This window comes from Coregonus clupeaformis, chromosome 25, assembly GCF_020615455.1.
Source record: "Coregonus clupeaformis isolate EN_2021a chromosome 25, ASM2061545v1, whole genome shotgun sequence".
Lineage (NCBI taxonomy): Eukaryota > Metazoa > Chordata > Actinopteri > Salmoniformes > Salmonidae > Coregonus > Coregonus clupeaformis.
The window spans coordinates 7857792-7882160 of NC_059216.1; the positions used below are offsets into that span (position 1 = coordinate 7857792).

At 43.3% G+C, this 24369-nt stretch overlaps 1 protein-coding gene across 3 annotated transcripts in view; it reads right to left on the bottom strand.

The window, feature by feature from the left end:
* Positions 1-24369, bottom strand: part of LOC121539287 (echinoderm microtubule-associated protein-like 5) — a 60861-nt gene that overhangs the window by 25602 nt on the left and 10890 nt on the right. For all 3 annotated transcript variants that reach the window (XM_045207489.1, XM_045207488.1, XM_045207490.1), the window contains exons 2-4: positions 20820-20979; positions 13078-13176; positions 12599-12667 (exon numbers count right to left, since the gene is read on the bottom strand). In XM_045207489.1, coding sequence (XP_045063424.1) covers positions 12599-12667; positions 13078-13176; positions 20820-20979 — 328 coding nt within the window. The remainder of the gene's footprint in view (positions 1-12598; positions 12668-13077; positions 13177-20819; positions 20980-24369) is intronic.

Sequence of the window (24369 nt, forward strand, 5' to 3'; positions counted from 1 at the left end):
ATAGCATATTAACTGGTCGACAATTTAACAAATGATATGTTGGATTCACGTCTCCAACTCAATGAAAAATACAAGTTAAAGCAGTGGTCACCAACCAACGATAAAGCCTTGTGTTCCTATTTGTTTATTCGTTTTGCGCTGTTGGCGGTAGGTGCACTTGATTCAGACTGACCATCAGACGCAGGCCAGTCCAGTAAAAAAAAAAAAAATATATTATGCTCACTCAGCAGTGCCTCACAAGTAATAAAACAAAATTATCTATACTGAACAAAAATATGAACGCAACATGCAACAACTTCAAAGATTTTTACTGAGTTACAGTAATATAATGAAATCAGTCATTTGAAATAAATAAATTAGGCCCTAATCTATGGATTTCACATGACTGGGAATACAGATATGTATCTGTTGGTCACAGATACAGTACCTTTAAAAAAAAAAGTAGGGGCGTGAATCAGAAAACTAGTCAGTATCTGGTGTAACTCCCATTTGCCTAATGCAGCGCGAAACATCTCCTTCGCATGGAGTTGATCAGGCTGTTGATTGTGGCCTGTGAAATGTTGTCCCACTCCTCTTCAATGGCTCTGCGAAGTTGCTGGATATTGGGAACTGGAACACGCTGTGTACACGTCGATGCAGAGCATCCCAAACATGCTCACTGGGTGACATGTCTGGTGAGTGTGCAGGCCATGGAAGAACTGGGACATTTTCAGCTTCCAGGAATTGTGGACAGATCCTTGCGACATGGGGCTGTGCATTATCGTGCTGAAACATGGCCTCCTGTAGCTCAGTTGGTAGAGCATGGCACTTGCAACGCCAGGGTTGTGGGTTCGATTCCCATGGGGGGCCAGTATGAAAAAAGTATGAAAAATGTATGCACTCACTAACTGTAAGTCGCTCTGGATAAGAGCGTCTGCTAAATGACTAAAATGTAATGATGGTCAAGGATGGATGGCACAACAATGGGCCTCAGGATCTCCTCACCGCATCTCTGCATTCAAATTGCCATCGATAAAATGCAGTTGTGTCTGTTGTCCGTAGCTTATGAATGCCCATACCATAACCCCACTGCCACCATGGGGCACTCTGTTCACAACGTTGACACCAGCAACCCGCTCACCCACATGACCCCATACACGTGGTCTGTGGTTGTGAGGCCTGTTGGACATACTGCCAAATTCTCTCTCAAAACTTGAGACATCTGTGACATTGTGTTGTATGACAAAATTGCACATTTTAGAGTGGCCTTTTATTGTCCCCAGCACAAGCTGCAGCTGTGTGATGATCATGCTGTTTAATCAGCTTCTTGATATGACATACCTGTCAGGTGGATGGATTATCTTGGCTAAGGAGAAATGCTCACTAACAGAAAAATAAGCTTTTTGTACGTATGGAACATTTCTGGGATATTTTATTTCAGCTCATGAAACATGGGACCAACACTTTACATGTTGTGTTTATATTTTTGTTCAGTGTATTACCAGTGTGATGACATACATAAAATGTTGAAATATAATTTCAAAATGGTCTGAGAAGAATAATATTGGCAGGGCAATTCAAGCATAGCCAATGTGATAATGTATTGGGCCTATAGCCTACTGCACTAACCTTATTGCTACAAAACTGTTTTAATTGGTTAATGTTGCATAGGCTTACGTTTTTTAAGTCATGTTAAAAAAAAAATCTGAGTGGTAGATCTCGGCTTGCATTTTGACTAAGAAAATGATCTTGACTCAGAAAAGGTTGGTGACCACAGAGTTAAAGAATGGAATTACTCCCAGTGGTGGAAAAAGTACCCAATTGTCATACTTGAGTAAAAGTAAAGATACCTTAATAAAAAATGACTCAAGTAAAAGTGAAAGTCACCCAGTAAAATACTACTTGAGTAAAAGTCTAAAAGTATTTGGTTTTAAATATACTTAAGTATAAAAAATAAATGTAATTGCCAAAATATACTTAAGTATCAAAAGTAAAAGTAAAAGTATAAATCATTTCACATTCCTTATATTAAGCAAACCAGATGGCACGATTTTCTTGTTTTTTATTTATTTACGGATAGCCAGGGGCACACTCCAATACTCAGACATAATTTACAAACTAAGCATTTGTGTTTAGGGAGTCCGCCAGATCAGAGGTAGTAGGGATGACCAGGGATGTTCTCTTGATAAGTGGACCATTTTCCTGTCTTGCTAAGTATTCGAAATGTAACGAGTACTTTTGGGTGTCAGGGAAAATGTATGGAGTAAAAAGTACATTATTTTCTTTAGGAATGTAGTGGAGTAAAAGTAAAAGTAGTCAAACATACTTTAAAGTATTTTTACTTAAGTACTTTACACCACTGATTACGCCAGTGACTCAGATGAAACTATCCAAGCAGTTACATCTTCTTTAAATGTTTAGAGGTTACTGTAACTATAAATGTTTTCTTATGTAGTCATATAAAGTGTGCATGTTCAAGATAAACATGGCCAAATGTCGAACATCTCATTCCAAAATCATGGGCATTAATATGGAGTTGGTACTCCTTTTGCTGCTATAACTGCCTCCACTCTTCTGGGAAGGCTTTCCACTAGATGTTGGAACGTTGCTGCAGGGACTTGCTTCCATTTAGCCACAAGAGCATTAGTGAGGTCAGGTTAGGGGCGATTAGGCCTGGCTCGCAGTCAGCGTTCCAATTCATCCCAAAGGTTTTAGATGGGGTTGAGGTCAGGGCTCTGTGCAGGCCAGTCAAGTTCTTCCACACCGATCTCGACAAACCCTTTCTGTATGGACCTCGCCTTGTGCATGGGGGCATTGCCATGCTGAAACAGGAAAGGGCTTTTCCCAAACTGTTGCCACAAAGTTGGAAGCACAGAATCTTCTAGAATGTCATTATATGCTGTAGCCTTAAGATTTCCGTTCACTGGAACTAAGGGGCTTAGCCCGAACCCTGAACAACAGCCCCAGAACATCATTCCTCCTCCACCAAACTTTACAGTTGGCAATATGCATTCGGGCAGGTAGCGTTCTCCTGGCATCCGCCAAACCCAGATTCGTCCATTGGACTGCCAGATGGTGAAGCGTGATTCATCACTCTAGAGAACGCGTTTCCACTGCTCCAGAGTCCAATGGCGACGAGTTTTACACCACTCCAGCCGACGCTTGGCATTGCGCATCCTGATCTTAGGCATGCGTGTGGCTGCTCGGCCATGGAAACCCATTTCATGAAGCTCCCGACGAACAGTTCTTGTGCTGATGTTGCTTCCAGAGGCAGTTTGGAACTAGGTAGTGAGTGTTGCAACCGAGGACAGACTATTTTTACCCGCTACGCGCTTCAGCACTCGGCGGTGCCGTTCTGTGAGGTTGTGTGGCCTACCACTTCACGGCTGAGCCGTTGTTGCTCCTAGATGTTTCCTCTTCATAATAACAGCACTTACAGTTGACCGGGGAAGCTCTAGCAGGGCAGAAATTTGACGAACTGACTTGTTGGAAAGGTGGCATCCTATGACGGGGCCACGTTGAAAGTCACTGAGCTCTTCAGTACGGGCCATTCTACTGCCAATGTTTGTCTATGGAGATTGCATTGTTGTGTGCTCGATTTGATACACCTGTCAGCAACGGGTGTGGCTGAAATAGCCGAATTCACTCATTTGAAGGGGTGCCCACATACTTTGTAGCATGCATAGGTCATCACAGGTCTTTGGAGAACTTCACAATTGCTGTAATAATCTGCGCAGAATCTCGATCAGCATTGGTCACTTGCACCATATACTTTTAATGTAATCTCAACTGCAATCCAGGTCATTTGGTTCTGTTAATAGATGAAGCACAGTGATAACACATTAATCTGTTGTATAAATAAACAAAATATCTGACATTGTATTCCCATTTGAACGTTGCTGTGCTTTTAAATCGTTGAAAGCAAAGTGATAGATATTTGGGTGACAACTAAACCAAAAATCAGACATTGTTTTTCCATTGGAATTTTGTTGCGCTTTTAGATGTTTGAAAGGATACTGATAACCCACTGGAAATTCAACTAACTTTTGGCTGTCTTTTTGAGTGGGTGAATATAGGTTGTAAACTCATTGATCAACGTCTCAACCAAATAGTCAATTATCTACGTTGAAATGACGTAGTGTGCCCATTGGGTACCTGCATGTAACATCTCAGTTGTAACATCTCAGTACCCCCCTCCCCTCCCACCACACACACACACACAGATCCATCTCCATACACAAGCTCAAATCTAAGCCTTACACACACAAGATAAAATCGAAATCCCTCACCACGTCCACAGTCGTGAACCCATGCTAGAGGTCAGAGCTGTAGTCAGCTGATCAGCATGCAGACACACACCCTGCCTCAGGGCAGATACCACCATCATCACAAAGTATCCACCACCACCAGTCACTATCAAGCCCCACCATGGTTTATGAACAAGTTCATTGGGATGCATGGGCACATTCCAGACTGTGGACAAAGTCCATAAACCAGAGAGCCGCTCTGTCTGCATGACGATAAGATCACAGGAGAGATGAGTGTGTGTCGTGTTTCCCAAGTCCAGACACTGGCACCACTGGCACAACTGGCACCACTGGCACCACTGGCACGGTGGCACATAACAGAGCACACAGAGAGATTAACTTTTTCCTTTCCTGCCTATGGAGGATGTCTCCCCTCGCAATATTTATCCCACTAGCTTTAGCTAGTGCCTGGATCTCTGTTAAATTGTAAAACGCCTACAGGTTTAATCATACTGCATTATACATGCAGGCTTTAAGTAGTGTTATCCAAATTCCAAACAACCTTTGAGTCTGTAGATAGTATAAATATCTCAACAGTGAGGGCACTGAGTATAGTATAGTGTGTCCTACATATCAGAGAGCTGAACGTCTGCAGAGGTAAGATAGGAGCCAGAGATGGGCTCCAGTATCAGCCTAGTCAGCACAGTGCTGTGGTGCAACAAGGGCCAGTGTGTTAACAGGAGAGATCGATTATCACAGGCCAGCATCATCGTCCCAGTGTCCCACTACCAAGCATCTGAGAGCCTGGGACACGACAGGGGAGGAAGTTCTTAATCCTGCTGGGGAGATTAAAGCCAGAAAGTAGTGTACAGGAAAAGATAGCGGGTGCTTGGGCGTGTGAGCGCAGGTCGTGTTGAGCTGTGTAGCTGTGAGTGGTGGAGCTCAGTGGAGCTCGGCAGGGCGTTGTGTCCCAGTCTCAGCCTGTTGTGGAGCCATGCAGTGGGGATGGATTCAGCATGACTGGGTGCCTTCCGTGCTGGGTCTGATAAAACAGGGAGACGTGGTCTACCGCTAATCCCCTCACTGCTCTGAATTACTACTGAGAGGAGACGAGAGGCTGGAGGGTTTATGATGAGGCCAGAGAGAGAGCGAGGAAGTGAGAGAGGGAGAGCGAGAGAGAGAGACGGAGTGTGTGTGTGTGTGTGAGAGAGAGAGAGCTCTAGTGACAGTGTAGTGGAACACTTCAATTCTGCTACAGAATAACAAGTAAAACCACTCTCTTTTAAAGTACAGAGAGCAGCAAGACCAGCCGATCCTCCCCAGCCAAGACTCAGGCTGGCCAGCCGATCCTCCCCAGCAAAGACTCAGGCTGGCCAGCCGATCCTCCCTAGCCAAGACTCAGGCTGGCCAGCCGATCCTCCCCAGCAAAGACTCAGGCTGGCCAGCCGATTCTCCCCAGCAAAGACTCAGGCTGGCCAGCCGATTCTCCCCAGCCAAGACTCAGGCTGGCCATGTTGAGTCACATACAAGAGGAAGGGAAAAGAAAGACTCACCAAGCTGCCACTTCACTTTCTAATCTGTTCAACTCATTCAACTAATTTGGCTAAATAAATTCAATTCAATGCGTTTTTTATTAGTAATGGTCAGAAATTGCTTAGGGCATCATGTCTTGTTTGTTATTTGTACAATTTAAAATAAAAATGCCGCTGGCTGGGGAAATGTTCCTTTCCTCTGTTCCTTGGTGAATGTGATTTTAAGCAATGGTAAACAGGTGGGCATGATTTAAGTAAGGCTGCTAATGCCACTAAAGAACTTGGCAGAGCTGTCTTATTGAATAGAACAAAGGGCAAAAGTGTGTCCAGAGGAAAGAGCAGAGGCGGAAGCTCTACCACACTATGTGCCTAGCCATGGATCTGCAGAATGTCAGTCAATCAGTAACATGGCCACGTGTACCAGAACACTTCCCTGCACCGCTACTCAAGGGAAAACCTTTTAATGTAATCAAAGTGGAAAGGGTGTAATTAATCAGCCAGGCCAGGCAGGCACCAACTCCCCCTCCTCACCACACCATTCCCCCTCTCTGCCTGCCACTCATAACCACCACAGTGACTCTCAATGTCATGCCACTGACGGCTTCACTGAGCATTATGGAAATGAACGACTTATTCTCAATTTTACAGCAATGACTGAATCTCAGTGTAATGTGCTTGAGTGTATAAGAATGTGCGTGTGTGCCACCTACATGACCTGATGTGTCTACCCAGCTAGCCCATTTGGTTCCTTGGAAGTTGTGGAAACATGCATTTTTGGTTTCCCATTGGTTCTGGGAATGAAGCCATACGTTTCTGACAGGTAAAACAGAACGTTTTTTAAACATTCTGAGAACGGAAGTGAACATTTCGCCTGTTCTGGGAATTTTCATTTTTAGTTGCAGGGAGGTTCTGAGAACGTTTTACTATGGTTCCCTGAAAGTTTTCCTGGGAGGTTTAATTAACGTTCTGAGAAAGGAAGTTATAGGTTATTTTGAGGTTTTTGAATAACTTCCTTAAAAAACTTTCACTGAATGTTTCAATAAGACTTTTAATAACACTGCCAGCTTAGTTTGGGTTAACTGTTTTGAATTACAACCACAGATAGGACACATGGACATTCATTTGCTTAAGCATTAATCAGTATGAAAATGTATGCAATCACTAACTGTAAGTCGCTCTGGATAAGAGCGTCTACTAAATGACTAAAATGTAATCACGCAAACATATTTATTTTTAAATGTGGCACGACTTCAATGAGATTCGAACCTATGATCTACTGTTCTTTATCCATGGAATTCGTCCACTGCGCCACCAGGATGGAGCTGTTTATTTTAGTCTATTCAAACAGACCCTATTTCAAAGGAAACAAGCAATCATTAAGATCAGGTGTGACAAATTAGTGGGCGCGGCAAACACACCTGAACACACTTAATAAGATAGACAATAGAGAGAGTTTTGTTGATGCTGAGAACAGAATGTATATGTTTTTCCAATAACATTCTTAGAACGTTCTTTGAACGTTACTAATGTTTTCTTGTGGTTTTTATGGAAAGTTTTCTTAATGTTCTGAGAACATGACTTTAAATAGAACCATGAGGAAACCTGGTGGAAATGGTATGCTGAAGTATTGAAATTCCCACAGGAGGATGTTGTTTGTTAACGTTCTCTGAACTATTTGAGAATATTCCCAATGCCAAACCAGTTGGAGAACGTTCCTAGAACATTACCAAAATTTAAATTAAATGTAACCATGTTTGAACTTTTAGGAAACGTTCTGATAAAGTAATGAAATACCCCTAAAAAAATATGTTATTTTGTCAAATTCCTTAAATTTGCTGAGAATCTTCCAAAGCCAAGCAACTATCCTGCACCATTCCCAGAACGTTGTGGGAAGGTTGCACATTATGCGAAATAACCATAGGACAACCATGCTCTCACCAAGCTCTAAGAAACATATGGTTCTCCGAACGTTATGTGTTAGCTGGGTATCACCTAATGGTGATAGACACACGTGAAGGAGCTGCTTAATCAGCTATAGAGGTAAACTAATCATCTATCAGCCAGACGCGTGTGTGTCTGCAAGTCCCAGGCACAGGGCTGCCAAGCAAGATCACAGTCAAAGCCAAATCAAATGACCTACTGATGGCAAAATGGTTTTAGCTAATGGTGGATCCTCTTGCTTCCCTCTTGTCTTCTGTGTTGAGGTGGGAGCGGCAGACGTAGTCCCAGAGACTGTGTTTTCCTGGGACTGTAGTGAGGGGATTATTGGGGCTAAATCTCCTGGATGCATTGAGTGCTATAATCGCTGAGTGAGCACAGGGCTGCGGAGCAGATGTCACATGGTCCGCAGGGTAAAGGCTCAGGAATTATGTGGGATGATTTCTGGATTGCCTTGGCATCAGGAGATAGAGCGGGAGACAGACAAAGAGAGAGACTTAGAGAGAGAGGATTGCTTTGCTGCATAGGGGTTCTGTGCGCAGGATTTTGGGAGAGGGGTATATTATCATGAGGGATGGGTGGTGGGAGGGGGGATAGCACCTTCACATTACAGATAAGGTGGACAAATTCATTTCCCAATGATAAACACACAATCACACACAGAAGCGCACTCGATTAAATGGAAAAGATACCATGAAAGCAGAAGTTCCCTGTGATATGATACCTATCTCAAGACAACAATTTGGTCTAAATTCAGTTTTGGGAATATACATCCTCTGTGGTAGAGTGTTTAATGACCATTCAAGTGGAACACCATGAATCTAATACAGAGCACCAAGGCTTTGCAGAGATATGAGTGCTTCTTTATAAAATATCTACTTGGTGAAAAAGTCTAAAAATAGGTATTCTTTAAACAGATTTGAGTGCAACAGGAACACTAACCACGTTTCCATCGACAGTTTTTATGTGAGTAAAGTTATATCATCAAAATAAATAATCACGACAGCTGTGATGGAAACAGGAAGTTTCAGTACAATTTTATAAATCCTAACAGATAATTTGTTCGTTCAACATGGTGGGATCATTTTGGGTTGGTAAAATTAACAATGCGAGAAATGGCGGTGGAAATGCCTTCATGCACAAATATTGATATAATAACCATCATATCGAAGTAAATTTGGAGTCACGCGATTATATGGTGTGTGATCCTCCCACTACGACTTGGGAAACCATGCAGTTAATGAGGCTATATGAAATAAGTTATGATGAACTTCACATGGTGTTGAAAGTGCACGGTGATGAGCTTGATGCTCCATTCCAAATAAATATTGAGGGTTTTATTCTGGTGACCGATGCTTGATTACCGTTTGACAAATACAAATATTCTCGTTCTTATCCATAATCTCATCATGTAGACTAGCCTACCCGCACAGACTATACCCGCACTGTATCTGCCAGCTGTTGGCTAGAACGTACGTGCCAAGACCAGAGTAGGCACATTTGCTATTTAACGCAACGGTTCTTGTGACATAACTATCGGTAGAGTTTAAAATGTGATGGAAACACATAGAACTTTAGATTTGTATTCCTTACATGAAAACTTAAGTGAAAAGCTACATGTTGTGCACTACGTCATCACGCACTGATTTTTATCCGCAACAAGTCCGTTTGGTGGAAACTCACCCTAGTGGGAAAACACACATATTTTCTTTATGCAGATTTTAGAATATTCGCATGAAAATCTTGGCAAATTGGATGGAAACCTAGCTACTGAAAGGGAAAAATGTCCATACAGCCGAGTACAAGAGACACTGCTGAATTCTCCATTAAAAGTATGAAATTTTGCAGTCCACATCCAGGACATCTATATCAGGCGGTATGGTAGGAAGGCCAGGAAAATGGTTAAAGACTCCAACCACCCAAGCCATAGACTATTCTCTCTGCTTCCGCACGGCAAGCGGTACCGGTGCATCATGTCTGGCACCAACAGGCTTTTGAACTGCTTCTATCCCCAAGCAATAAAACTGATAAATAGCTGACAAAATAGCTACACAGACTGAGTTAACCTTGTATCCTCATTGACCTTTTTATTTTTGTCTCTATGCACACTCACAGGGCTCTACACACTTACTCCATCATCTGCTCACTCACACATAATATGCACATACAAAATCAAATCAAATGTATTGGTCACATACACATGGTTAGCAGATGTTATTGCGAGTGTAGGGAAATGCTTGTGCTTCTAGTTCCGACAGTGTAGCAATATCTAGCAAGTAATATCTAACAGTTCCACAACAAAAACCTAATACACACAAATCTAAGTAAAGGAATGGAATAAGAATATATAAATATATGGATGAGGCCTTTTATACTGACTCTACACACACGAACTCACATACAAGCTGCTGCTACTCTGTTTATCTTATATTCTGTTGCCTAGTCACCTTACCCCTATACATAAATACCTCCATCACTCCAGTATCCCTGCACATTGTAAATATGGTATTGGCACTGACCCTGTATATAAACTCAGCAAAAAAAGAAACATCCCTTTTTCAGGACCCTGTCTTTCAAAGATAATTAGTAAAAATCCAAATAACTTCACAGATCTTAATTGTAAAGGGTTTAAACACTGTTTCCCATGCTTGTTCAATGAACCATAAACAATTAATGAACATGCACCTGTGGAACGGTCGTTAAGACACTAACAGCTTACAGACGGTAGGCAATTAAGGTCACAGTTATGAAAACTTAGGACACTAAAGAGGCCTTTCTACTGACTCTGAAAAACACCAAAAGAAAGATGCCCAGGGTCCCTGCTCATCTGCGTGAACGTGCCTTAGGCATGCTGCAAGGAGGCATGAAGACTACAGATGTGGCCAGGGCAATAAATTGCAATGTCCGTAATGTGAGATGCCTAAGACAGCGCTACAGGGAGACAGGACGGACAGCTGATCTTCCTCACAGTGGCAGACCATGTGTAACAACACCTGCACAGGATCGGTACATCCGAACATCACACCTGCAGGACAGGTACAGGATGGCAACAACAACTGCCCGAGTTACACCAGGAACGCACAATCCCTCCATCAGTGCTCAGACTGGCCGCAATAGGCTGAGAGAGGCTGGACTGAGGGCTTGTAGGCCTGTTGTAAGGCAGGTCCTCACCAGACATCACCGGCAACAACGTCACCTATGGGCACAAACCCACCGTCGCTGGACCAGACAGGACTGGCAAAAAGTGCTCTTCACTGACGAGTCGCGGTTTTGTCTCACCAGGGGTGATGGTCGGATTCACTTTTATCGTCGAAGGAATGAGCGTTACACCAAGGCCTGTAATCTGGAGCGGGATCGATTTGGAGGTGGAGGGTCCGTCATGGTCTGGGACGGTGTGTCACAGCATCATCGGACTGAGCTTGTTGTCATTGCAGGCAATCTCAACGCTGTGAGTTACAAGGAAGACATCCTCCTGCCTCATGTGGTACCCTTCCTGCAGGCTCATCCTGACATGACCCTCCAGCATGACAATGCCACCAGCCATACTGCTCGTTCTGTGCGTGATTTCCTGCAAGACAGGAATGTCAGAGTTCTGCCATGGCCAGCGAAGAGCCCGGATCTCAATCCCATTGAGCACGTCTGGGACCTGATGGATCGGAGGGTGAGGGCTAGGGCCATTCCCCCCAGAAATGTCCTGGAACTTGCAGGTGCCTTGGTGGAAGAGTGGGGTAACATCTCACAGCAAGAACTGGCAAATCTGGTGCAGTCCATGAGGAGGAGATGGACTGCAGTCCTTAATGCAGCTGGTGGCCACACCAGATACTGACTGTTACTTTTGATTTTGACCCCCCCTTTGTTCAGGGACACATTATTCAATTTCTGTTAGTCACATGTCTGTGGCTGTCACGCCCTGGCTCTGGGGACTATTATATGTTGAGCCAGGGTGTGGATTTTCTATGTTTTGTTTTCTATGTTTTTTGGTTCTAGATCGTGTTGATCTATGTTGGCCAGGGTGGTTCCCAATCAGAGACAGCTGTAGCTCGTTGTCTCTGATTGGGGCCCATACTTAGGCAGCCTGTTTTCACTAGTTTATTGTGGGATCTTGTTCCGTAGGGTTTTGTGTATAACCTAGGACTTCACGTATCGTTTGGTTTATTGTTTTGGTTCGTGTGTGTACTAAATAAAGTATGTACGCTTATCACGCTGCGCCTTGGTCCGCTTCATCTGTTGACGATCGTGACAGTGGCACTTGTTCAGTTTATGTCTCAGTTGTTGAATCTTGTTATGTTCATCCAAATATTTACACATGTTAAATTTGCTGAAAATAAACGCAGTTGACGTTTCTTTTTTTGCTGAGTTTAGTATGCTTACTTCCTTACTTATTGTGTTCTTCATATTTCTTCTTATGTCTCGTGTTTTTTTCCCCTAGTATTACATTATTATTGATTATTGCATTGTTGGGTTTTGAGATTGCAAGAAAGGCATTTCACTGTACTTGTGCATGTGACATTCAAACTTGAAACATTAATAGAGATGAACTTGAAAAGAGAGATTTCTATTAGTCAATGCAGGTCCTACTTATGTTATGGTTTAATAGCCATTAACTCCAGAATAAAATGAATTTACATATATATTTTGTAAGGCTTTGATATGATCACTGCGATAAAGCAAAGAAGGCCAAGAGGAAAGGAGCGCATTACCGTTAAATTCTCTACAGAACTTTCGGAAACATTATGCTAATCAGACACAAGACATACCTTTTCAACAGCAGAATGGTCTACGATGGACACCATATCTGTGCGTGCTAAACATCCAACATATTCTACATTCAAACACACTTTGATAGCTTGAGGGCCTTCAGTAAGCTACTTTTGTAAGGTATGAACTTGATTTAAACAGTACCTTGATATGTTTGACACCACAGCTAACAAGCTTGCTTGGCTGGTACAAGTCCCACGATATGTCAAATATCTGTGGAAAAGATCACATGGTAAGTTAAATGCATAACATACTGTGCAACAAATACTTTACAATATTTGAATGTCATCTTCAATTAACATCATTGTACAAGATTTAACAAAAACACTTCAGGTGTGTTAGTGTGTGTATGTCTGTGACTGTGCGTATTTTGGTTGAATAAAAAATGAAATGCAGCTGCATACATTTAATCTTTTGAAATTCAATTTCATTAGCTTAGCGTCTCCTCAGCCATTGTCTTGAATGCTAACGATCAATCAGGCCTAACTTGTTTATGTGTGTCTCCTTTGGGCTCCTGCTCCTTCCTGCTCCATCCTGGCTGCATTTCTAGCTACAGTAATTGAAGAGATCGATCTGGGCCTGGTGCCTGAGACAGAGACGGGAGGATGGTGTAGTATAGCTACCCTGTCAGCGTGGCCAGGAGCCGCTGCCAGCACCTTGCCCCTCCTCCAGTCCCACACACAGATCGTGTTTTTGGAGTCCAGACCCACTGAGACCAAACACTACAAAGGAAAAAGCAATTTATGAAACAGAATGTATTGTACAGACCACAGTCTACTCTGAACAACACTATTTTGTTACTTTACACTCATACAGTGTATTTGATCCCCTGCTGATTTTGTACGTTTGCCCACTGACAAAGACATGATCAGTCTATAATTTTAATGGTAGGTTTATTTGAACAGTGAGAGACAGAATAACAACAGAAAAATCCAGAAAAACGCATGTCAAAAATGTTATAAATTGATTTGCATTTTAATGAGGGAAATAAGTATTTGACCCCTCTGCAAAACATGACTTAGTACTTGGTGGCAAAACCCTTGTTGGCAATCACAGAGGTCAGACGTTTCTTGTAGTTAGCCACCAGGTTGCACACATCACATTTTCAATGCCCTGGCTGAGGGAAGGAGGTTCTCACCCAAGATTTGACGGTACATGGCGCCGTCCATCGTCCCTTTGATGCGGTGAAGTTGTCCTGTCCCCTTAGCAGAAAAACACCCCCAAAGCATAATGTTTCCACCTCCATGTTTGACGGTGGGGATGGTGTTCTTGGGGTCATAGGCAGCATTCCTCCTCCTTCAAACACAGCGAGTTGAGTTGATGCCAAAGAGCTCCATTTTGGTCTCATCTGACCACAACACTTTCACCCAGTTCTCCTCTGAATCATTCAGATGTTCATTGGCAAACTTCAGACGAGCCTGTATATGTGCTTTCTTGAGCAGGGGGACCTTGCGGGCGCTGCAGGATTTCAGTCCTTCACGGCGTAGTGTGTTACCAATTGTTTTCTTGGTGACTATGGTCCCAGCTGCCTTGAGATCATTGACAAGTTCCTCCTATGTAGTTCTGGGCTGATTCCTCACCATTCTCATGATCATTGCAACTCCACGGGGTGAGAACTTGCATGGAGCCCCAGGCCGAGGGAGATTGACAGTTATTTTGTGTTTCTTCCATTTGCGAATAATCGCACCAACTGTTGTCACCTTCTCACCAAGCTGCTTGGCGATGGTCTTGTAACCCATTCCAGCCTTGTGTAGGTCTACAATCTTGTCCCTGACATCCTTGGAGAGCTCTTTGGTCTTGGCCATGGTGGAGAGTTTGGAATCTGATTGATTGATTGCTGAGATTAGGAACACTCCCTTTAAGAGCGTGCTCCTAATCTCAGCTCGTTACCTGTATAAAAGACACCTGGGAGCCAGAAATCTTTCTGATTGAGAGGAGATCAAATACTTATTTCCCTCATTAAAATGCAAATCAATTTATAACATTTTTGACATGCGTTTTTTCTGGATTTTTTTGTTGTTATTCTGTCTCTCACTGTTCAAATAAACCTACCAATAAAATTATAGACTGATAATTTCTTTGTCAGTGGGCAAATGTACAAAATCAGCAGGGGATCAAATACTTTTTTTCCCTCAATGTATGACTCATGACTACAATAAAATAAAAGATAACATTGGCTGTATACAGTAAAAGTTTCCATGCCCCTGGCTCTGGATGGGAGCCCATCTGTATGATTCCGCTGGAAGGGGCTCCTATAGCCCAGTGAGTAGGCAGCAGCAGGAGAGGGGATGCTTATGAAAATCCAGCTCTACTCTGCTGCACCTTGCTCTGTTTGGTGGTGGGAGGAAACTTTGATCTGCCATTGAATCAATGTTTGGGCATGGAGAAAATCCATGTGAGGGGATGAGAAGTGTTTGAGAATACTGTATTTTAATGAAGGGTAAAGCTTCACCCCATGATGAAACATTGTGAAAATGTGGGATTTCATTGAGCAAAGAAGGGTGAGATTATCTGGATCGAAAAGTCTGCATGAAGCTATTGACAAATTATTCAGAAGGGCTGTTTAAGCATTGTGGATACAGCAGGGCTCTAACTTCTGTTTGTTATCAAAGAAGTGGTTGGCCTCACTGCCCACGAGTAGTTTACGACCCGCAAAATGGTTTACAAAGTTAATGTGACCCGCAATATACAGTTGAAGTCGGAAGTTTACATACACCTTAGCCAAATACATTTAAACTCAGTTTTTCACAATTCCTTACATTTAATCCTTGTAAAAATTCCCTGTCTTAGGTCAGTTAGGATCACCACTTTATTTTAAGAATGTGAAATGTCAGAATAATAGTAGAGAGAATTATTTATTTCAGCTTTTATTTATTTCATCACATTCCCAGTGGATCAGAAGTTGACATACACTCAATTAGTATTTGGTAGCATTGCCTTTAAATTGTTTAACGTGGGTCAAACGTTTCGGGTAGCCTTCCACAAGCTTCCCACAATAAGTTGGGTGAATTTTGGCCCATTCCTCCTGACAGAGCTGGTGTAACTGAGTCAGGTTTGTAGGCCTCCTTGCTCGCACACACTTTTTCAGTTATGCCCACACATTTTCTATAGGATTGAGGTCAGGGCTTTGTGATGACCACTCCAATACCTTGACTTTGTTGTCCTTAAGCCATTTTGCCACAACTTTGGAAGTATGCTTGGGGTCATTGTCCATTTGGAAGACCCATTTGCGACCAAGCTTTAACTTCCTGACTGATGTCTTGAGATGTTGCTTCAATATATCCACATAATTTTCCTTCCTCATGATGCCCTCTATTTTGTGAAGTGCACCAGTCCCTCCTGCAGCAAAGCACCCCCACAGCATGATGCTGCCACCCCCGTGCTTCACGGTTGGGATGGTGTTCTTCGGCTTGCAAGCGTTCCCCTTTTTCCTCCAAACATAACAATGGTCATTATGGCCAAACAGTTCTATTTTTGTTTTATCAGACCAGAGGACATTTCTCCAAAAAGTATGATCTTTGTCCCCATGCGCAGTTGCAAACCGTAGTCTGGCTTTTTTATGGCAGTTTTGGAGCAGTGGCTTCTTCCTTGCTGAGTGGCCTTGCAGGTTATGTCGATATAGGACTCGTTTTACTGTGAATATAGATACTTTTGTATCTGTTTCCTCCAGCATCTTCACAAGGTCCTTTGCTGTTGTTCTGGGATTGATTTGCACTTTTCGCACCAAAGTACGTTAATCTCTAGGAAACAGAACACGTCTCCTTCCTGAGCGGTATGACGGCTGCGTGGTCCCATGGTGTTTATACTTGCGTACTATTGTTTGTACAGATGAACGTGGTACCTTCAGGCGTTTGGAAATTGCTCCCAAGGATGAACCAGACTTGTGGAGATCTACAATTTTTTTTCTGAGGTCTTGGCTGATTTCTTTTGATTTTCCCATGATGTCAAGCAAAGAGGCACTGAGTTTGAAGGTAGGCCTTGAAATACATCCACAGGTACACCTCCAATTGACTCAAATGATGACAATTAGCCTATCAGAAGCTTCTAAAGCCATGACATCATTTTCTGGAATTTTCCAAGCTGTTTAGAGGCACAGTCAACTTAGTGTATGTAAACTTCTGATCCACTGGAATTGTGATACAGTGAATTATAAGTGAAATAATCTGTCTGTCAACAATTGTTGGACAAATTACTTGTGTCATGCACAAAGTAGATGTCCTAACCGACTTGCCAAAACTATAGTTTGTTAACAAGAAATTTGTGGAGTTGTTGAAAAACAAGTTTTAATCACTCCAACCTAAGTGTATGTAAACTTCCGACTTCAACTGTATGTATTTTTAAAGGTAGCTCCGGTAATATAAGTCATAACTTTCTAACGGTTTGGCCTAGAGACAATATTTTTGCATGGTGCAACCATGACACGATCACAGAGCTGTGCTCTCTATATATTATCAGAGTATATATAATATATTATGGTAGGCTACTCGGCGATACAGCAAAGCATGTTCTCACAGGTGAGGCGCAAACGGAAGTGAACACTACCGCTACCTCGCTCTCCAGTGAAGAGGAAGTTCAGTAACTCTTGTAGGACAGTGGAAGTTGATAAAACTGCTTCTTTATTGTTGAAAGTAAAAATGCGTTACAGCCCTTATCAGGGGTTTACAGATTGGTCTTAGTGGGGTAGCTCAGAGGGTTTACAACTTGGTCTTGGCGGGGTAGCTCAGACGGTTTACAACTTGGTCTTGGTGGGGTAGCTCAGAGGTTTTACAGCTTGGTCTTGGCGGGGTAGCTCAGAGGGTTTACAGCTTGGTCTTGGTAGGGTAGCTCAGAGGGTTTACAGCTTGGTCTTGGTAGGGTAGCTCAGAGGGTTTACAGCTTGGTCTTGGCGGGGTAGCTCAGAGGGTTTACAGCTTGGTCTTGGCGGGGTAGCTCAGAGAGTTTACAGCTTGGTCTTGGCGGGGTAGCTCAGAGGGTTTACAGCTTGGTCTTGGTAGGGTAGCTCAGAGGGTTTACAGCTTGACAAATTATGGAGACTTCTATACACTGGAGTGTACAAAACATTAGGAACACCTGCTCTTTCCATGACATAGATTGACCAGGTGAAAGCTATGGTCCCTTATTGATGTCACTTGTTAAATCCACTTAAATCAGTGTAGATGAAGGGGAGGAGACAGGTTAAATAAGGATTTTTAAGCCTTGAGACAATTGAGACAGGGATTGTGTGTGCCATTCAGAGGGTGAATAGGCAAGACAAAATATTTAAGTGCCTTTGAACAGGGTATGGTAGTAGGTGCCTGGCGCAAATTTGAGTGTGTCAAGAACTGCAACGCTGCTGGGCTTTTCATGCTCAACAGTTTCCTGTGTGTATCAAGAATGGTCCACCACTCAAAGGACATCCAGCCAACTTGACACAACTGTGGGAAGCATTGGAATCAACATGGGCCAGCCTCCCTGTGGAACGCTTTCGACACCTTGTAGAGTCCATGCCCTGACAAATTGAGGCTGTTCTGAGGGCAAAAAAAGGTGCAACTCAATATTAGAAAGATGTTGTCCCTAATGTTTTGTACACTCAGTGTATATTCCTACTGTGATTGAGCACTGAACCCATAGAGACCATTTTGAAACAAATCCTTAAAATGTAAATGTGGAATTTGTATTTGCATTGGATAAGAAAGAAGTGATTTTATCAATGTCAACTGTCCTCCGAGGTTCCTGAATTCCTTCTTCACTGTCGTCTGGAAGGGGCAACATAACACGGTCCAGACAATGTTGATATGACCAAATCCGTAGAGAGGACAGAGAGAGATCAGGAGACCCAGTGAACACAGAGGCATTCAGAGCCGGAGCCTGTAATAGTTTTACAGACTGTCACATCCTATCTCAATCCCCAGACAACTCTATCCAACCAGGAAAATGCATGGGGTAATTTCCCTGGTGTAGCTCTGTAAACAGTGGAGGTAGAACTGTTCTGAGGGGCCCTATGGGAGACTCAGAGGGACTCACTGGGATAAAACTGAGTGCTTGATCCATGAAATATCGATTTTTGAAATATCCAGCAAACACTAGACAGCAAACGGCTGTAAATAAACCCTGAAAAGTATCCTCTATGGAGAGTTGGCAATCAAGCTAACATTTCAGTGGAAGGAGTATACTTTAAGTTTTTCTAATGCCCATCAATAATGCCTAATGCATCTTTATAATGGTAGTAAACAGGAAACAATTATACTAGTAACCTACACTACCAGTCAAAAGTTTGGACACACCTACTCATTCAAGGGTTGTTCTTTGTTTTTACATTGTAGAATAATAGTGAAGACATCAAAACTATGAAATAACACATATGGAATCATGTAGTAAACAAAAAATTGTTAAACTAATGAAAGTATATTTTATATTTGAGAATCTTCAAATAGCCACACTTTGCCTTGATGACAGCATTGCACACTCTTGGCATTCTCTCAACCAGCTTCACCTGGAATGCTTTTCCTACAGTCTTGAAGGAGTTCCCACATATGCTGAGCACTTGCTGGCTGCTTTTCCTTCAGTCTGCGGTCTGACTCATCCCAAACCATCTCAATTGGGTTGAGGTCGGGGGATTGTGGAGGCCAGTGTAACAGTGTTGCTTCCGTCCCTCTCCTCACCCCTACCTGGGCTTGAACCAGGGACCCTCTGCACACTTCGACAACAGTCACCCTCGAAGCACCGTTACCCGTCACTCCACAAAAGCCGCGGCCCTTGCAGAGCAAGGGAAACAACTACTTCAAGGTCTCAGAGCGAGTGACGTCACCGATTGAAATGCTACTAGCGTGCACCGCTAACTAGCAAGCCATTTCACACCGGTTACACCAGGTCATCTGATGCATCACTCTCCTTCTTGGTCAAATAGCCCTTACACAGCCAGGAGGTGTGTTGGGTAATTGTCCTGTTGGAAAACAAATGATAGTCCCACTAAGCCAAACCAGATGGGATGGCGTATCGATGTAGAATGCTGTGGTAGCCATGCTGGTTAAGTGTGCCTTCAATTCTAAATAAATCACAGACAGTGTCATTAGGAAAGCACCCCCTCACCATAACACCTCCTCCTCCATGCTTTACAGTGGGAAATACACATGTGGAGATCATCCGTTCACCCACACCGCGTCTCGCAAAGAAAAAAATATATATTTCAAATTTGGACTCCAGACCAAAGGACACATTTCCACTGGTATAATGTCCATTGCTCGTGTGTCTTGGCCCAAGCAGGTCTCTTCTTCTTATTGGTGTCCTTTAGTAGTGGTTTATTTGCAGCAATTCGACCGTGAAGGCCTGATTCACACATCCCTTCTGAACAGTTGATGTTGAGATGTGTCTGTTACTTGAACTCTGTGAAGCATTTCTTTGGTCTGCAATTTCTGAGGCTGGTAACTCTAATGAACTTATCCTCTGCAGCAGGGTTAACTCTGGGTCTTCCATTCCTGTCGCGGTCCTCATGAGAGCCAGTTTCATCATAACGCTTGATGGTTTTTGCGACTGCACTTGAAGAAACTTTCAAAGTTCTTGAAATGTTCTGTGTTGACTGACCTTCATGTCTTAAAGTAATGATGGACTGTTGTTTCTCTTTGCTTATTTGAGCTGTTCTTGCCATAATATGGACTTGGTAAATATGGCATGAAGAGCTGCAATACATTAGCAGGAGTTTGCACAGAGAAAACAACACCATAAGTAACTATACACTCTTCTACTGTAGTACATTCCTACTCCAGTCATCAAAGCTCTGGCCCCTGTACTGTTTGTGTTGCTCACCTTAACTTCACAATGTGCTGCCAAACTCTGTGAGTCAGTGGATGAAAGAGATTCCAGCTGACTCTTAAAAATTAAACCTCTCTCACACTCTCTCTCTCTGTCTCTGTACAGCTGTCCTGCTACTACCACTGGAGTAATCACAGATGTGTCATTTAGAAACTCAACCCAGCAGGTGAGCAGAGCAGGATGCCACTGCCATGCCAGAGCAAAGGAGGAGCTAACAGTCATGTAGCTGCTATATTAAGTTCTTACTGAACTTTTCATGTTAATCTAATCATCTGCAATTATCTGGAGTTTTTTCCACTACATCTGTCACTTGATGTAGTACAATAATACGGATGTCTAGCAAAGTACAGTTAAGGTAGTAGTTTGTACAACAGGAGGAATTGGTGGGATATGGAGCATTTACAGTGAATACTGCAGCTGAATATTGTATTCAACAGTCATATATTCTCCTTGAAATCCCCATTTTACATAGAATTCATCCTCTCAATACTGATTCATGAATGGTCATATGTGTCACTGTTTTTGTATGAGCACACAGCATGAATACGCGTAATGAACTGTTGTCGCATAACTGTACCTGTCCATCGAGGTCGAAGGCCAGGCAGGCGATGCCGTGTGTGTGCGTATCCTTGAGGATGGACACGGTCTGTACGGTGTAGGAATCCCACACACAGATGTAAGGCTCCTTGCCCACCTGCCCCGTGGCTACCAGCACACGCTCCGGATGCAGAGCTAAACTGTAAAGAGAGAGAGAGAGAGATAGTCAGAAAAAGAAAGAGGCAGAGAGAGAGAAGGGGAAAGAGAAAGACAGAACCCAGAGAACCCAGCTGCACATTCTAAAAAAGAGACCAGTGAGATGATTCACAGTCTATAGGCCTAATGATCAGTGATTATCCCTCTCACAGCCAGCCTTGGTGTGGACAGAGCAGAGGAAGGCCCGGTGTTATCAGAGAGCGGAAGCTATTAGGCTGAGCTGCCATGTTGGATCTGTGACAGGCCAAGGCAGGAACATGGTGAATCAGAGGGGCAGCTTTACCCCCCGGAGGTGCAAGTGTTCCAATTAACCCTTTCATGCTCAGATACACTCACAATGTCATCCTTAATCCTTGGATGTTGTGCACTCCGGGGCATGGCAGGAAATAGCCTACCCACTGCCCTATTTCAGGATGTATAATCCTCTGACCCCTGCCCTTTGCCCCTTCACTTATACAACATCATCTAATAACTGTAAGTCGCTCTGGATAAGAGTGTCTGCTAAATGACTAAAATGTAATACTCACCTGCCCAACTGCTCCCTCCCTCCCTCCCCCCTCTCCCTCCCGTTGCCCCTCTCTGCTCCCCCCACTTTTCTCCTCCCCCCTCCATCGGGGCATGCTCCACATCTGAGCAACAACCTGCCGTCTGATGCATGCAGCATCCCCCTTCCAGCAGCCGCCAGTCACGTTCCAGGCAGGGCTGAATGATTCACTGGGCAATTCTTCCCCTTGCCTTGTCCTGTTATATATTTCATGCTCCCTACATTATAATCAGGGCTCCTGTTTTGCCAACTGCACCCAACAACTTCTAATCCTGTATCTGTGTATTCAGATAGCAGGCCAGAGATCCACCGCACCAGCATGCTGCTGACTCCCATCAGCTCAGAGGTTCTCTGTTTCCTCGGGTTTCGCTGGGAAACCAGGCTTCTCTGTGTCAGGAGATTATTTTTCATATTTTATTGTGACACTCAATTTGCATTTGAAATGGGCTCCCGCAACTATTCTGCTCACTCTGTCACAGCTCTGGAAATCAGTGGCGGTCGGTGACGTTTAAGATGAGGGAGGATGATTTTTTTTTTTATGAGCCTGGCCTTATTTCTATTACAGCATATTGGATGACTGTCATTCATATTCCATTCACCCAGTTCAATGTAACAGCGATAGGTTTAGGTTACTACATGATACTCTAATTTTCCCTATACCCATCATGAGGTTGCTACAACCTAGCCTATGAATGAAAGTTTACAACGTAGGTGCACACAGGTCGAGAGAAAATGTTGAGGTGACAGACAGTGACACATGGACAGACAGTGACACATTCAATACCGCCTTGCACACTCTTCCCTGCATCTAACTGATGTAGGGTGTAATCATTAGACCAACAGTTGCAAACGAGAGTTTCTATTGGACAAATTCAGGTATGTTTATCCACGTTTCGTTCCGTTTGCTTCCATTTAAGAAAAGTTTTTCAACAGAATCGGCGGAATGAATAAACCCCTGATCACCTTTAAATACAGTTCCCTTTCATAGCAGCCATGTTGTATTCCTTCTCGCATCTATGCGCTCTCCTCCTCTCACCTTTTCCCTTCGCTTGTGGACTTCAATGCACAACACATCAGCTGTATGTGACCAAGCAAAAAAACTTTCCAAGCCAAACCATATCATAACCACTACACACAGCCTACATCGTTGTCACCATTAGCTAAAGTAACTTCATAGTCAACATAGTTCATAGAACTAACGTGTTAGTTTTTAGCCTGGTGGTGTAATTCCTCTATTCAGCCGTGGTGCTGTGTTAGTGATAGGCCAGGGATGGGCTAATAGTCTTGAGGAACAGGGCTATCACACCACGTCACCATGTCTCCTTCACTCACTCATGAGAGGCGTTTACCGTTCTCTCTCTCTCTCTCTCTCTCTCTCTCTCTATATATATATACAGTGGGGGAAAAAAGTATTTAGTCAGCCACCAATTGTGCAAGTTCTCCCACTTAAAAAGATGAGAGAGGCCTGTAATTTTCATCATAGGTACACGTCAACTATGACAGACAAAATGAGGGGAAAAAATCCAGAAAATCACATTGTAGGATTTTTAATTAATTTATTTGCAAATTATGGTGGAAAATAAGTATTTGGTCAATAACAAAAGTTTCTCAATACTTTGTTAAATATTTTTTTTTTATTATTATTATTTTTTTTACCTTTATTTAACCAGGTAAGCCAGTTGAGAACAGGTTACCCTTTGTTGGCAATAACACAGGTCAAACGTTTTCTGTAAGTCTTCACAAGGTTTTCACACACTGTTGCTGGTATTTTGGCCCATTCCTCCATGCAGATCTCCTCTAGAGCAGTGATGTTTTGGGGCTGTCGCTGGGCAACACGGACTTTCAACTCCCTCCAAAGATTTTCTATGGGGTTGAGATCTGGAGACTGGCTAGGCCACTCCAGGACCTTGAAATGCTTCTTACGAAGCCACTCCTTCGTTGCCCGGGCGGTGTGTTTGGGATCATTGTCATGCTGAAAGACCCAGCCACGTTTCATCTTCAATGCCCTTGCTGATGGAAGGAGGTTTTCACTCAAAATCTCACGATACATGGCCCCATTCATTCTTTCCTTTACACGGATCAGTCGTCCTGGTCCCTTTGCAGAAAAACAGCCCCAAAGCATGATGTTTCCACCCCCATGCTTCACAGTAGGTATGGTGTTCTTTGGATGCAACTCAGCATTCTTTGTCCTCCAAACACGACGAGTTGAGTTTTTACCAAAAAGTTCTATTTTGGTTTCATCTGACCATATGACATTCTCCCAATCCTCTTCTGGATCATCCAAATGCACTCTAGCAAACTTCAGACGGGCCTGGACATGTACTGGCTTAAGCAGGGGGACACGTCTGACACTGCAGGATTTGAGTCCCTGGCGGCGTAGTGTGTTACTGATGGTAGGCTTTGTTACTTTGGTCCCAGCTCTCTGCAGGTCATTCACTAGGTCCCCCCGTATGGTTCTGGGATTTTTGCTCACCGTTCTTGTGATCATTTTGACCCCACGGGGTGAGATCTTGCGTGGAGCCCCAGATCGAGGGAGATTATCAGTGGTTTTGTATGTCTTCCATTTCCTAATAATTGCTCCCACAGTTAATTTCTTCAAACCAAGCTGCTTACCTATTGCAGATTCAGTCTTCCCAGCCTGGTGCAGGTCTACAATTTTGTTTCTGGTGTCCTTTGACAGCTCTTTGGTCTTGGCCATAGTGGAGTTTGGAGTGTGACTGTTTGAGGTTGTGGACAGGTGTCTTTTATACTGATAACAAGTTCAAACAGGTGCCATTAATACAGGTAACGAGTGGAGGACAGAGGAGCCTCTTAAAGAATAAGTTACAGG